Source organism: Notamacropus eugenii, chromosome 1 (assembly GCF_028372415.1).
Source record: "Notamacropus eugenii isolate mMacEug1 chromosome 1, mMacEug1.pri_v2, whole genome shotgun sequence".
NCBI classification, from domain to species: Eukaryota; Metazoa; Chordata; class Mammalia; order Diprotodontia; family Macropodidae; genus Notamacropus; species Notamacropus eugenii.
The window spans coordinates 739194794-739210901 of NC_092872.1; the positions used below are offsets into that span (position 1 = coordinate 739194794).

The 16108-nt window shown below is 44.6% G+C and overlaps 1 protein-coding gene across 1 annotated transcript in view; it reads right to left on the bottom strand.

Annotated features, from left to right (window-relative positions):
* SFXN5 (sideroflexin 5) overlaps window positions 1–16108 on the bottom strand; it is a 205074-nt gene that overhangs the window by 44637 nt on the left and 144329 nt on the right. Inside the window, exon 13 of the mRNA XM_072627630.1 lies at window positions 7004–7121. Within this exon, the coding sequence (XP_072483731.1) occupies window positions 7004–7121 (118 nt within the window). The remainder of the gene's footprint in view (window positions 1–7003; window positions 7122–16108) is intronic.

The following is a 16108-nucleotide window of genomic DNA, read 5'->3' on the forward strand; positions in this document are numbered from 1 at the left end:
TTTCCCTAGTGTGACCCCCAGCTTGAAGGTCTGCTTCCTTCCTGTGGGGCTTCCCAGACATTCATCAGGCATGATAGGTATTGATCATGAAGTCATTGCTGAGCAGCTCCTGTGTGTCCAGACCTGTGCTAGGCTACGTATTAGGCAAGAGGAGAAGGTCCAGTGGGGAGACACAATTCCCATAAGAAAAGTTAAACAACAGAAGGTGATCTAGGAAAATGGCCAACTGAGTGGTAGAGTCCTCAAGGATTCAGGAGTCTTCCCAGGAGGGAGGGATCTGGGGGAACCTGGAGGGATTCAAGGAGCACCCATGGAGAAGTTAGGACCTCAGCTGGCTCTTAAGGGTTGGACAAGGGAGAGAGAAATGGAAAAGGCAAGGAAGAGCACTCACCACCAAGTGGGGAGGAAGAGGCTGAGAACAGAGGCGGGGGGCATAAGGCAAGGAAGAAGGGAGTGAGGAATGTGGCCCAGGGGGAGGAGAGGGTGAACCTATCACATTAAACAATCAACAAGCATTTAATAAGTGCTTGCTGTATACCAGGCACAGGGCTTGGTGCTGGGGATACAAATGCAATGAATGAAATGGTCTCTGGTCAAGCTATCAGGGGAGGCAACAAGGTCAGATACAAATATATACAGTATGTAAAGAAAATAAATACAAAGTAGTTAAATACCAGGGCAGAGAGGTGGCGCAGTAGATAGAGAACCAGGCTGGGAGTCAGAAAGACCTGAATTCAAATGTGGTCCAAGATTTTTACTAGCTGTGTGACTCCGAGCAAGTCATTTAACTCTGTTTGCCTCAGTTTCCTCATCTGTAAAATGATCTGGAGAAGGACATGGCAAACCAGCCAAGAAAACTCTAAATGGCCTCATGAAAAGTCGGACATGATGGAAATGACTGAACAAGAGCTAAACACCTCAGAGTTCGATGGCGAGGGTTAGGAAAAGCTTTGTGTAGAAGGTGACACTTAGCCTGCAGAAAGAAAGAAGGGGGCGTGATAAACACCAAGAAAGATAGTATGGTTGGATTCCTGAGTGCAGGAAGGTAAGCAACGACAAAGGCCAAATAAAATAAAAGTCCCAGTCAGCTACAAAGAGAGACTGGTTATTATGGAGTCAATCTCGTTAGATACTGGTGACTGGCTTCCCAATAAAGTCTCATTAGAAACCAGTCACTAGAGACAGAAGTCATTACGAGAAAAACCTTACAGAAAAAATAAAAGACATATGGATATTATATATGTATGTATATGTACATATATACATATATGTACACACATACATATGTACACACACATATAAAAGAAATAGAACAGACAAGCAAGAAGACACATTAAAATGAAAAGATACTAGAGTAAAAGACAAATATTCAAAAGCCCCAATGAAAAGGAAAGTACTGTAACCACTCTGATGGAACTTCTAGAAATGTTCTGGAGGTGATCAGAGGACCCTCCAGAATGGTGCAGAAGAACGATTTTTTAAAAAGTTAAAAAAAATCATAATGGAAATTAAGAGAGAATTTGGAACTCTCAAATAAGAAATATTTTTTTAAAAGATGCACAGAACAAATGAATGATTTTTCACTCCAAAATAATAGATTTCCCAAAAGAGAATAAATCAGAGACTCAAAAATTTAGAGGCAGAAGAAAGACTGTCTGAACGAAAACCAATAAATTTGAAAGAACCTTGAGAAAACTACAAGACAAGGCAACTGGCACTGAAGAGGAAACATTCAAGGTAATTGGGGAATCATAGATATTCCAGGTAAACATGATGAAATAAAAAGCCTAAATGCCACATATCAGGAAATCCTACAGGAAATTTTCCAGAAATATTGGAGACGGAGGAAAGAGTACAGTTTGATAGAATCCATTAAAAACCTCACAAAGAGAAACAGCACATTTAACATATCAAGAAATGTCAAACTCAAACTAGAATTTTGACATTAAAGAACAAACATTGCAGACAACTCATATACCAAGGAGAGACAGTCTGGATCATGAAGGATTATACTTTGGTCATTAGAAGTTAAAGAAAAAAATATACAGTAGAGGTTGATATTGGGGAATAACAGGAGAGAAGATTGACAGGGTAGTGTGAGGTTGTGAATGCTAGCTGAGGAACATGAATATTTTCTTCTAGTCAGTTGGTTGACTGTAGTGCTTCATTCTCAAAGAGGACAAAAATGACATCACTGATGTCTTTTAATGCACACATAAATTGGACTTAAGTGAGGCAGAGTTGCACGAAGTTGTTGACCTCACGCTCTTCCAGAGTCATCACAGTCTAGCGGTAGAACAGAGGCAAGAGGACTGGTGATGGATCAAGGTATAGTGAATGACGGTATTTTAGGAAGATTAATTTTGTGGCATTGGGTAGGAAGAGGGAGAGACTGGAAGCTGGATAGGAAGAGCTATGGCAATAATTTAGTCTTGAATTGGGGTGGGGATGGTGGGAATCAAACTACAATCCAGGATCTGACTTGTATTAGAGCTCTCAGATGATGGAGTATAATGGGGGCTAAAATGCGAGAAGAGGTAGGTCCATGATATTGGTCTTTGACCATTTGAAGAGTCATTGCACTGAGCTCAAATGCAGCTTCATACAAGGCAAGACCAAAGAAAATAGCTGGCAACTACAACAGAAGGGATTTAGGTTAGATAGCAGCAAGGACTTCCACTTGCACAAAAGGCCTGGATGACTGAGGGTAATTATTCAGAGGAAAGTAGGATCATGCCATCACGGTTGGTATTATTATTTATGCCCTGGAGAAACATCTTGTGAAAAAGCAGGACCACAAGTACTACCAGGCAAAGGTACAAGAACCCTGCTATCCCTCTTTCCAAATGGGATGTGTATCTCTGAGGTGAGGTGTGGGACCCCCTCAGAACAATCACTTGGTGAAGACAGCAGCTCCAATGGTCGGCTTCCAATCCCTACCCCAGGGCCTGTTTAATTAACTGATTGATGTATTAATTAATTTTGTGACTTGTGTTCTCGGTGATGACCTCTGTAACTTTTGGTGAGGTTGGGTCATCCCCAGCAAGCCCAGACTCATTGTGACAAATCCCACCCACTTCTGGGACATGACACACAATCCCCACGGCTCAGCCCAGATGGCAAGGGAACCACCTTGTTAGAGAGAATTAATTAGTGTGACGAGCATGAGGGAAAAGACAGTCCCTCCAGATGACTGGCTGGTAGCTATGGTGCCATGTATTGCAGACAGTCCTAAGAACACTCCAACACTCTCAAAGCCAGGCAAGTCTGGGAACCAGCTTAACCTGGGGGTTCTCTACAAGTCACTCCCTGCTCAAGGAAGGGTAATGATCCATTGAGAGGGGGCCCCTTGCTCTCCTCTTCCATTGAAGCTGGGACAAGAGGTGAGGGCTCTGAGGAGCACAAGGAACCTCAGTTAGACTCATGGAAGAATTTCCAGACTTGGAAGGAGGGGGGCTGGCAAAGGAATGGAAGGACTGTACCACACCAACTCTTCTACTTAGGAGATGGGTTTCATTACCTTATTCTACAACAAATTGGGGAGATGGAAGAGATGACATTGGCTGGGTTTGTATTATGGTGCAGTCTTAGAGTGTATGATTTGGAGTTGGGGTTGGCCTGGCTCTGTTAGTTAGCACTTTGTGACCTTGGGCAAGTCCCTTCCCCAACTTCCTCAGCTTTAAAATCAGAGGTACCAGATTAGATGATCTCCTAGGTCCTTTTCATCTCTAAATCCCAAGTTTGAGTTTCAATTGCCTCTGAGAGATTTTTGCTCTCATGGTAGTCTAGTCTCTCTGCCTTAGACTGTGGGACTTGGCAGAAGGACGAGGGACTGTGAGGACATCCACATGATGGTTGCCTCTTCAGGTTTCTGCAATAAATGGTAAAGAAATATCCCTGCCTATCCCCTGTCTGCCTCCAGCTAACTCTTAGGTATGTCCTTTCCCAGTACTGGGAATGGAGAGTCCTTATGTAAGCCAGGGTAAAGAGAATGAGGAGGCAATGCTGAACCATCCAGATGACAAAAGGCTATAATGGGGGCTAAAAGGAGAGAAGAGACAGATCCATGACACTGGTCATCCAGCTGACACATGGATGGCAGCATCTGGAACCTCAAAAAAGGATCTTCATGGGCCAGAGCACTGAGCTCAGTCTAAAAAGGACATCCAGTAGGTATAAATGTAAAGCCTTTCATGTAGATTCTCAAAAAAAAATAAATCAACTTCACATGTACAAGATGGGGGAGGCAGGGCTAACACAGCAGTTGGTCTGAAAATGATCTGGAGGTGTTAGTGGACTGCAAGCTCAATCTAAGTCAACAACAGCCCATCAAAGGTAATGCAATATTGAACTGCAGGGACAGGAAGGTGATTGAACTGCCATTCTCTGTCCTGCTTAGACCTCTCTGGAGTACTGAGAAACGACACTGGTGAGCTGGAGACCAGAGAAGGGCTGGCAGGGTAGTGATGGGCCAAGAGTCCATGGCATATGAGGATCAGTGGAAAGAACTGGATTTGTTTAGACTGGAAAAGACTCAGGGGAGACAGGCTAGCTGTCTTCCAGGACTTGAAAGGCTGATGTGTGAAAGAGGAATCAGACTTGTTTTGTTTGGTCCCAAAGGTCATAACTAGGAGCAATGGTGATTGGGTAGATGGGGGAATTGCAAAGAAGCCAAGTTAGGCTTAATATTCAGGAAAACTTCCTAACAATTGTCGTTGTTCAGTTGCTTCAATCATGTCCACCTTTGTGACCCCATTTGGGGTTTTCTTGGCAAAGATACTGGAGTGATTTGCCATTTCCTTCTGCAGCTTATTTTACAAAAGAGGAAACTAAGGCAAACTGGGTTAAGTGACTTGCCCAGGGTCAGATAGCTGGCAAGTGTCTGAGGTCAGATTTGAACTCAGGTCATCCTGACTCCAGGCCTGGAGCTTTATTTACTAGCTACCTTTCCTAACAATGAAAGTTGTCCAAAGGTGGAACGAGCTGTTTTAGGAGTAGTGAGCTTCATGTCACTTAAGTGCATACCTTAGGCAGAGGCTGGGGATGTTAGTAGGGATTCTTTCAGCAGGGGACAGATTAGGTTGTCACTAAGGACCCTTTTTACTGAAATCCTCTGGTTCCAAACTCCAGGAAGGGAGTCAAGAGACTTGGGACCTAAATCACTTGATAGCTCCTGGCTGGTCATAGAACTTCAGACAAATTACTAGAAAATGGGGATAAAAATTTCTGTTATTCCAGCCCCTTTGGAAGAGGGAGGCTGTGGATTCTGTGAGCTAGTGGACGAAAATACTCTCTGGGCCTCTGTTTCCTGATCTGTCAAATGAGGGGATTAGATTGAATCCCTTCTATCTCATGTGTGGGGTCATGAAGAGTCAGATGCGACTGCAAAGACTGAACAACAAAGTCTCATGTGAAGCCCAAGGGCCAAATGGTGCTTCCCTAGGTCAAGGCCTTCCTGAGGTTTCCAACAAAAAAGTTTTTCCTTAATTAGCTCACAAACATACATTCCTCCATGAAAGCCTCGTGGTAGCTTAGAGATAACCCTGGGATCTCGAAATCTCTGCCAGCTGAGCATAAGCTCTGGCACTTTCTCCAGTTCTGGAAGAAGCTTCAGTATAGTCTGGTGAGAGACTTCCTTATTCAGAGATTTGGAGCTGGAAGGGACCATAGAGATCAGCATTTTGCTGAAGAGGAAACTGAGGCTCCAAAGAGGGAAAGGAACTGGCTTAGGTCCCGCAGCTCGGGAGCAGCTCCAGGCTGTCCTGCAGAGGGTCTAACTGTGCTGCCCTCTCGACCAAACCAAAGCTGACTTTCCCTGTTTGTCACCCAAGGACCAGCCTCGACAAGTTCCAAGGGGCTCCTTGGTGGGTTGGCAGCACCATGACAAATTTTCCAGCCAATTTACAAAGACCATTTACTGATGCCTTGCAAACTTCACTGGTGGAGGGAGCCCCCACCGTGAACAATCCTGGCTCTCTTGTGCTCTTGAGGTAGCCAGCATCCATGGACCAGCAGGGGTCTTGACTATAGCGGGCCTGCCTGCCCACCCCCAGCTATCCTGCTGAGCAGGCTTGAAGCAATTAGTGCTGGTAATGGGTGGTATTGGAATTAATTCTCTAATGACCTTCATGGGGCACATTCCCAGCATACTCAGAGGTCTCCCATCACGTGTGATTATTGCAATGCTTAGACTTCCCTGAATAAGACATCTTTAAGGCAACTTGCAGACCAACAACTCCATCGTTTGGGTATTTCAATCCAAGTTCATTCCACAAGCACAGATTGGGGACACAGACAAAAATGTGACTTCCTCTGCCCTCAACAAACTTACACTCTACTAGAATGGAAAGTAGTGGAATGTGATGGAGTGGAGTGGAGTGGAATGGAATGGAAAGGAGTTGAATAGACTGGAGGCTTGGAGATTCAGACCCACTTGAGAGAGGGATCAATCCTCTGCCTAAGACAGGGCTCCCGGACCTCTTGGGCAGCCTGGTGTAACTTACTGACCCCTTCTCGGAAGAACACTTTATCGATGTATAAAATAAAATGCATAAGGTTACAAAGAAAACCAATTATAGTGAAATATTGTTGTTAGACATATATATGTACATGTATACACATATATATGCATGTGTATATATGTGTATATGTGTTTGTGTGTGTATACACAAACACAAATATAATTCTCAGACCCCAAATCAAAAGCCTCATGCCAAAGAGGAGTGATCCCCAACTCCCATGTCAGTGAGCTCAAAGGAATGAGTTCCATGCCCTGACTTGGTCTAACCTAGTCTCTAGATCTTGGGACACACAAGCTGTTGTCAGCATGACATCTTTCCTAACTCATGGAAGATTCCAACCAGGCCCATGCCACATGAGCAGGAGGAGACACATGGTAACAAGCAGCTAGAGTTATAGTCAGTAAGTTGCTGTTAAAGAGGGGTGGGGGTGATCTCTGCCCCCCTTGGTGTCACTCCCTCACCCTCCCCTCCCCATTACTGACCTCTGACATCTGTGGAAAGAGACTGATGGCGAGAGGCAGGGCCAGGCCAAAGGCAGCAAGGCACACGAAGCTTTGCACGGGCAGAAGAAGCCGGGGACGAGACTGCAGGAGGAATGTCCTGGAGTGGACAAAAGGGGGGGGGCGTGTTAGACCTAGGGGTGAGGACAAACTCCTTCCCTCCTTCTCACCCACTCCAGGAGGAGTTCTAAGTCACCAACATTCAAGTGATACAAAATAAGTAAATTCTGGGCTTGATCCTCACTAGTTGTGTGACCTTGGGCAAATTCCTCCCTTTCTCTGGGTCTCATTTTCCTCATCTCTAAAATAAGGCAAGGAACTAGATGACCTCTAGGGGTCTTCCTAGCTCTAAACAATCACATAGCAGGCTCTATATGTGTGCGTACGCACATGTGCGTGCATGCATGAGTACAGATGTGTGTACCTCTGTATGTATGTGTGCACATGTGTACGTGTGTAAACAGGGCATTTCAAGAAGGAAGAAGAAGCCTGGGCAAAGGAAAAGGAATGTCATGTGTAGAAGGGCCAATGAGGTGGCATGACAGGGTTTACACAGGGGAGGAGTGAGAGCTAACCCTGCTCCCAAGCATTTTTAGGCTCTAGTCGGGAAAGGAGCCAATCTAATGGAAAAGGCTTCAGGTACAGGCAAGGCAACAACAGATGACAACCAACTGCATATCTGGCAGCCATGAGCAAGTCAACCTAATTCATTTAATCCAACCCAATAAACCTTTAATAAACCTTTACTATGTTCCAAGTGCTCTGTGAGGCTCTGGGGATAAAGACAGAGGAAAAAAGAGTCCCTGCCCTCAAGAAGCTTACAATCTACTGGGGAAACCAACACATACCCAGAAAACTAAATTGGGGAGAAGGGTAAGGGAATCCAGAAAGGCTTCTTGTGGGAGGTGGCCCTTGAATTGGGTCTTGGAGACTCGTCACCAGAGGGTTGACTGCACAGTTTTGAATTTGTGGGTTGTAATAACCCATTCAGGTCCTTTGCTAAGGTTGTCAGCAGAAGAAAACAGCCAGGGAGCGTGGGGCCCTGGAGTTCATATTGGCTACACTAGGCAACAGGAAGAGGGGAGATAGGGAGCGCCCATGGAAACTACACTTTTTGGTGATGCCTTCTTCTAGGTACCCAAACACGTCCCCCAGAGTCACCTAGGACTAAGCCTGAAAACAAGAGAGATATTGAAATGTTTAAGTCACAGGTAGCAGCGTTTGCTCCCTTACTCAAGAAGCTCTAATAGTTCCCTACTGATTAGGAGCAAATTCCTCTGTTCGGCTTTTAAAGTCCTTCACCATCCTGTACCAGTCTACCTTTCCAGGCTTCTAGGTCCCAGCCAAAGAGGGCTACTTCCTGTTCCTCACATATGACATCCCAAATCCCATCTCTGTGTATTCACACAGACTGGTCCCACACACCTAGAACATACTCCCTCCCTGGCTCTGCAGCTTAGAATCCCCAGCGTTCTTTAAGGCTTTGTTCAAGTGCAAATTCCTACATTAGGTGTACCCTAGATACCCTCTGGTGTCACCCTCTGAAGTTACTTTGTATTTAACATGGATTGACTCACATTGCTACACATGCTGGTTCCCCCAAATAGAATTCAGTTACTATTTCTTCCTTCCTTCCTCTCTCCTTCCTTTCCTTTCTCCCTTCTTTCTCTTTCTTCCTTCCTCCCTCTCTTCCTTTCTTCTTTTCTTCCTCCCTTCTTCCTCCCTTCTTTCTTCCCCTTCCTTCCTCTCTTCCTTCACTCTAGTCTTCCTCCCTTCCTTCACTCTAGTCTTCCTCCCTTCTTTCTTCCCCTTCCTTCCTCTCTTCCTTCACTCTAGTCTTCCTCCCTTCCTTCACTCTAGTCTTCTTCCCTTCCTTCACTCTAGTCTTCCTCCCATCTCCCCTTCCTTTTCTTTCTTACATTCCTTCCTTCCTTTCGTCTTTGTATCCCCAGTGCCTAGCAAGGACTTGCGTATTAGTAGATACTCGATAAGTGCTTATTAAAATTTTTCATGTCACTTAAAATTGGTTGTTGACATCTTCTGTTTCACATCATCTACACGTCCTACTGTGTCTCTTTCCCCACCCCTTCCCATCCTTTATGATAAAAAAATTTTAAATAGGAAAAGTTTAGCAAAATTAGTACATTGGAAAAGTCTGATGCTCTATTATGTTCCACACCCATGGCCTCCCACCTCTTCAGAGGTACAGAGAAGATGTCTTCAAAATGCTTGTTAGATGAACAAATGAATGACTGAAAGGGGAAAGGAAGGACAGGCCAGCCAGGGGCCTCTGGCCAGTTCTCTTACAAATGACACAAAAGAAGAGATGAACTGTCGCTGAGGTGTGTTGGCAGGAAGTCCAGGCTGCCTGGGTGCTGACCACAATGTCATTATCTGCTCTATGTCACTGGAAATAGGGCAAGGATTGCATCCTGGCACACAGTATCCGTTCCAGCCTCTTGCACCTTTGCCCCCATTTCCCACAAGATAGCCAGGAAAGATTCTCACAATCCCTTTACCAACCCACCCATTCCTCTACCCATCTATCTCCCAGGCTCCCTGAAGAAGCTCTCCTTCACCTCCTAATGCCAGCCTGGCACGACTGTCTGGATGAGACCTCCTTTGTAATTACAGCCCTGTTGGGGGCCCTACATTCACCTGGGAAGGCTCCAAGTCTACCCAAAACACTTCCCCTGTGAACTTGGAGGTGCAACTTCCAGGCCATCTTTCCAACCGGGTGGCTCCCATTACAAAGGCTAAAACATCCTCATTAGGGTGAGTTAGGAGTTGGTTGGAAAAGGATTTTAAAAAAACAACCACCCAACACCCTTGATTAACACACAAGGTGCCAGGTCTTAATTGGGCTCAGATTCTAAAAATCTGTAAAACTCAGTGCAAGTGCTTCTCTATGAAATGAGATCACTTTTTTGGGCTCAAGCTCCAGACTCTGGTAGGCTATGGATCTGCTTTCTTCCTTCTCCACATCTATCACCCCAGATCCACAGCCAATCAGTCATCACACTTGGCTCTGAGTTCTGCTGCTGGACCCCACAGCCAACTGCCTCTTGGCATCAACCACTGCTATTTGTGATTTCCTCTTCAAGACTGTGTCCTCTGCATGAAGTGCCCTCGTGACGGGAGGTGGGGACAGCCTGCTGTTGACAGTGAGACCATGAGCCACCCCAGAGAACAGAAACCATGCAGATCTAGAGTCTGCGCCAGGCACTCTCTTACCGGCCTATCTCCCAGCACCCATTTTCTCTCAGAAGTGGGCTGCTGCAAAGAGGAAGCCCCCAGCTAAACTCCATCCCAAGTCAATGGCCCCCACAGAGGCCATTAATCTTCCCCTAGTTATATATATATATATGATCTTTCCCTAGTTATAGTATATATTATAATCTTTCCCTAGATGATGTCATAGTTCCCTGCTGAAAGCTATTGAATGTCTCACTACGGGTAATGGAATGAAGTTGAGACTTCTCAATCTGGCACCCAAGACTCTTCAGAACCTCCTCCCAACCTTCTCTTGATCTTTCTTTTAATAGTTATTGACTTTTTAAAAATTGTTTAACATTCCTAAATTTCTCCCAGTTTTCTTTCATCTAAAAATATTTTATTAAAAAAGATTTAAAAAATCATCAAAACTGATGAATACATCAAAAAAATCTGCAAATACGTGCAGTGTTCCACACCCATAGGATTCCCAGCTCTGCAAAGAAGTCATGGGAGGCAGCTTCCTTTTAAGGTGCTTTTGGGGTCATGTAATTCCACAACAGTCACTTTCCTTTGATTTCTGTCCATTTTCATCGTAGTAGTTACTGTGTTGATTGGTTTCCTGGTTCTGTTGACTTTACTCTGCATCAGTTCATACAGATCTTCCACATTTCTCTACTCATCACATTCCTCATTCCTTATGGCTCAGTGGTATTCCATTATATTTATGTGCTCGAACTTGTCTAACTATTCATCAGTCTTCCTTATTTTCAGTTTGCTATAAAAAGTGTTGCTATAAAGATTTTTCTTTTATATGGGGACTGTCTTCTTATCAAAGACATCCTCAGGGTGTATGCCTTAGAGCAGAATTTCTGGGTCCAAGGATATGGACATTTTAGTTACTTTGCATAATTCCAAGTTGCTTTCCAAAATGCTTGTACCAATTCACAGCTCCACCAAAACTACATTAGTGTGCCTGCCTTTCTACACCCCTCCAACATTGACTTGAGCATAAATCAACCTCAAATACTTCCTGGGTGAGACTGGATAAGTCATTTAACCTTGCTCAGCCTCAGTTGACCTCTGCCAGTCTGGCTTCTACATGAAGTCTTCCTAAATTTCCACCTTCTTTCCTCCCCAAATACATTTCAAAAGTAAATTTTCCTTCCTTTGAATCTATCGCTTATTGTCTATAGTCTCCATCTAATTAGCCCTGCCTGCCAGGGGAAGGGACCGTTTAGTACAAAGAGCACTGGACTTGAAATCAGGAAGAATACCTGGGTTTGAGTCCTGGCTGTAACATTAACTGTGTGACCACAAGCAAGCCATCTAATTTTTCTGTTTCCTCATCTACGTGAGAATAGTTACATTCTACCACATACGTTGTCCAATAGATCAGTCAGTCAACACACATTTATTGAGTACCTACTATGGGCACAGTGCATGCAAGTCCCTATTGTGCACCTGAATGCTAAGCAATGAGGATACAAATCTAAACATCTCTCCCCTAAAGGAGCTTACATTATACCACAAATGAAAATGGTTGGTCCACCTCAAATGCACCGGAAAAAAGGAAATCATTAGTAAACATTTGACCTTCCCAGACTTTCATGAAGGTAGGAACTGCCTTAATATATATCTCTTGGTGTGTAGGGTCTAGGTCTAGAACAGGTGGCCAATAAGTGCTCATTGATGTTGAATGGATGAAAGCATCCTTGTATAGGGTGTCTCCATGCCTGGAATGCTCTCTCTCCTCAATGCTGCCTCACGGAATCCTTCTCTCAAGGTTCTACTTAATATCAGAAGCTTTTCCTGATATTTCCTCCAAGTTATTTACTTTGTATCTGTTCTGTATTTATTTAGTGATATACATGTTGTCTCTCTCCTGTCAGAATATAAACTTCTGGAGGGCAGGGAGTCTCTTTCCTATATTTGTATAACCAATGTGTTGGCATAGTGCCTGGTGCATGCATAGTAAAGGTATCAGAAGTATCTGGAGTGAATGGATAAGAGGATGGAGATGATACTCTACATTAGAGAAATGTCCATCCTCTTGCCTCACACCATCCAGAGTCTCCCTTCCCCAGCCACTGGAATAGAATGGTGCTTATATTTCTTCTTTGATGATTTCACCCTTCCTAGTTTGGTCTAGGACATGGCTGGACAATGAAATGTTAAGAGTTCAGAAGGGTGTGGCTCTGGGTCCATAGGGCATGCTACAATTGTATTATCATCCCCAAACAAGGTGCAGAAGAAGGCACAGGAGTCATCTGCTACACTGCCCCTTCTCTCTCCTTCCGTGGCCCCTCCCAGTTCTGCTCCAAATTCTTGGGCCACATCCCAGAAGTCTCCTCAAAGGACTTGGAGATAGGAAACCCCAGATCTAGCTCTGGCTTTAGCACCAATTATTGGTATGATCCTGGACAAGTCATTTTATCTCCCTTGGCCTCACTTTCTTCATCTCTAAAACTAGGAACAGGAAAACTTCCATATCCTACCTGATTACTCCAGTTGTTAATACATTCTCCTTTTGGAAATTAACTCATATATGCTTTCTATCTACTTATCCAGGGATTGCTAGGGCTAGGGGAGTGGGGGGAAGAGACAAAAGATAAGGACTGGCCTTGACTATAAAGAAGGTGTCAATCTATACTGGGAGATGGTTTCCTTATCTAGGAGTTACAGGGCCAGTCCTAATAATAATAATAACAGCTAGTATTTCTATAGCACTTTAAGGTTGGCAAAGCACTTTACATAGATAATTTCATTTGATTTTCACAAGAACTCTGTGAGGTTGGTGCTACTTTTGTCCCCATTTTTCTGATGAGAAAATTAAGATGGAAAAGGGTTAAGCGACTTACCTAGGGTCACATAGCTAGTGAGTAGCTATGGTGGGATTTGAATTCACGTTTTCCTGACTCCAAATTGGCCACCCTATCCACTATCCTACCCTGTCTTTGGTTGATTGGCTGTTATCCTTCATTCTCAAAAAAGACTGAAATGACATCACCGTGACACATTCAAGTTTCACCATATCCTACTGCAGCTGCTCAGACCAGTATGAGCTTGGAATGCTCTACCACAGATTGGGCACAGATATGTTGAATATATTGCTTGTTAGATCCAGGAGAATGTAAGATTCTTGAGGACAGGGACTATTCTTTGGTTGGCTTTGTATCTCCTACGTGTAACCCAGTGTCTGGAACATAATAGATAGCCAAGATTCTTTTGCTGAGCTGAATTGCATTGGGAGCCTGATGGTGGCTCTGGAAATGTGCGTTCTGATTGTCCCCAGGCCTCTGTTGGCCTTGTTGTTGAGATGCCCAGGGCAGGTGGAACGGCCATCGGCAGAGGGAGCAGGAGGACTGAGCTGGCCTTATAATAGCAGCGTGGGGCACTCGCCACTCGCTTGAGTGTATGCAATCTCCCCTTCATCAGGGCTCCCCAGACAGAGCCTGTGGCAGCTCACCGTAAATACACCTTGGTTCCACTGTCCTCGCTTTGCTCATTAGTGGTTTGCATGCGGTGTAATTTGGCCAGTGCCTCTCGCACTTTGCAACAGGCACCACAATTTATTCCATATGGAAGCAGCTAAGCGGATGAGTACAAGTTATCGGGATCACTGAACCGGAGCCGTGTTTGCCTAGAAGAAGGTGTTACATGCTAAACTAAACATGACAAGAGCTAACTACAATATCCCATCTGACAGATTCTGTGGGATTCTTCTCTCTTACAAAGAAATAGACGAGAAGCATCTCATTGTAGGCAGTGATTAGGTGATGATGCCAACCGTGGGCTGGTGGAGGGGAGCACTGCAGAGGATGGGTGAGGCGAGTCTCTAGAAAAGACCACACCTCCCCCCAGTCTGCCCCAGCAATGCCCTCACCACCTTCCGCTCCTGCAATTCTCCCATTGAGGCCTCTGTCTGAGGGGTGCAATATGGGTAGGGCTCTTGTGTCCAGAGGGCCTCTGTTTGAGTGCATACATGTTCCCTGGGAGGGGGAAGGGGAAGACTGTTGGCAGAGGTTGCCCTCTAACCACCTCTCATTAGTACAGATTAGATGGTGATGCAGTGCAAAGAGGGATGGATATTGCATTAGTGCGCTGGTGTTCAAAAACTGGTTCTGTGTGACTTGGGCTTGTAGGCTCAGAGATTTAGGGCTGGGGAGAACTGTATAGGACATAGAGTCCAGTGTCCTCATTTTACAGATGAGGAAACTGAAGCACATAGAGCTTATGTCACTTGCCCAGGTCACGCAGCTAGTAAGTATCTAAGAGAGGCCTTTCTGACTACTCACTAAGAAATTTGCTATCTCTAAAAATATTCAGAACTGGAAAGGACCTCAGAGACCAAGGCTAGCACCTGTATTTTAAAGATGAGGGAGCTGAGGTACGGAGGAGATTGATGACATGCTCTCTGGGCTGCAGTTTCCTCATCTGTAAAATGAGGACCTCCTCTGAATCTATACTTTCATCTGCCTATGATCAGATGAGCCAGTTACCATTTAAGAAGGCACAGAAAGTTAGGGATTTGGGGGGGAGGGGAACACAGAATGGGGAGACTTGGCTGAACTTGTTAAGACAGTGACAATCCAGGGCAACATGGAGCTGAAAAATCTAGAGGCTTACTGATAATCACTCTTCTTCTAAAAGAAAACCCAACCTTCCCTATTTTTGCCAGTCAAAAACCATTCATTAGGTGCCTACTAAATGCTAGGCACTGTCCTATGTGTCAGCAGGTACAAAAAAAAAAGTAGACACACTGAGTTTGAGGTGCCTGTGGAATATCCAGTTGGGGATGTCCAGAGGCAGTTGATGATGCAGAATCAGAGGTCAGGAAAGGACTAGGGGTAGACACACAGACTTGAGAATCATCTTCGTAGAGGTGATCATTGAACCCGTGGGAAGTGATGAGATCACCAAGTGAGTTTGAAACTAGAAGATTTGAGACAGAGCCTTAAAAGCTTCATGGAAATTTTCTGAATGAAGACCCAGCAAAGGAGACCAAGAAAGAAACCCTCAATAGGCAGAAGAGAGAATTTCATGAAACCTGGCAGGGAAAGAGTATCTTGGAGATGAAGATGTCAACTATCAAAATACTGCAGAAAGATGGGGATGAAGAGGCAGAAAAGAGCATTAGACGGGGCAGTTAAGAGGTCGCTGGTAGCTTTGGAGAGGACAGTTTTAAAGGAATGGTGAAGTTGGAAGACAGGGGACACAGGACTGAGAAGAGAGAGAGGAGAGAAAGTGGAGACACCAAATATAGGTGTTTTTTCAAGAAGATTAGATAAGAAGGGGAGAAGAGGTATAGGGTAAGAGCAGAGATGGGAGGATCTGTTGCTGTTTAGCCATTTTTTAGTCATGTCTGATTCTTCATGACCCCATTTGGGGTTTTCTTGGGAAAGTTACTGGGGTGGTTTGCCATTTCCTTCTCTAACTTATTTTACATATGAGTAAACTAAGGTAAAAAGAGTTAAATGACTTGCCCAAGGTCATACAGCTACTAAGTGTCTGAGGCTAGATTTGAACTTAGGTCTTCAGGCTTGATGTTCTATCCACTGCACCACCTAACTGCCAAGGTAGGATGTAGTGAGTGTTTAAGGATGGGGGAGTATTGGGGAGAGATTGAAAATAAGATAGACTGTAGGGATGAAAGAAAGAGTAATCCTCTGGAAAGGATAGGGGGATAGGAAGCGTTGGCCTTGGTGAGGAAAAGGGTCATTTCTTCAGAGTGAAGGAGAAAATAGTAACTAAGTAATGAGCTGAGCAGGAGAGAAGGAGAACCTCTCTGTCTCCATTTTTTTCAGTGAAATAAGAAGGAAGGGCTTCGTCTGAGAGAGGTGGGAGGGATTGTCATGGGAAACCTGAGGAGGG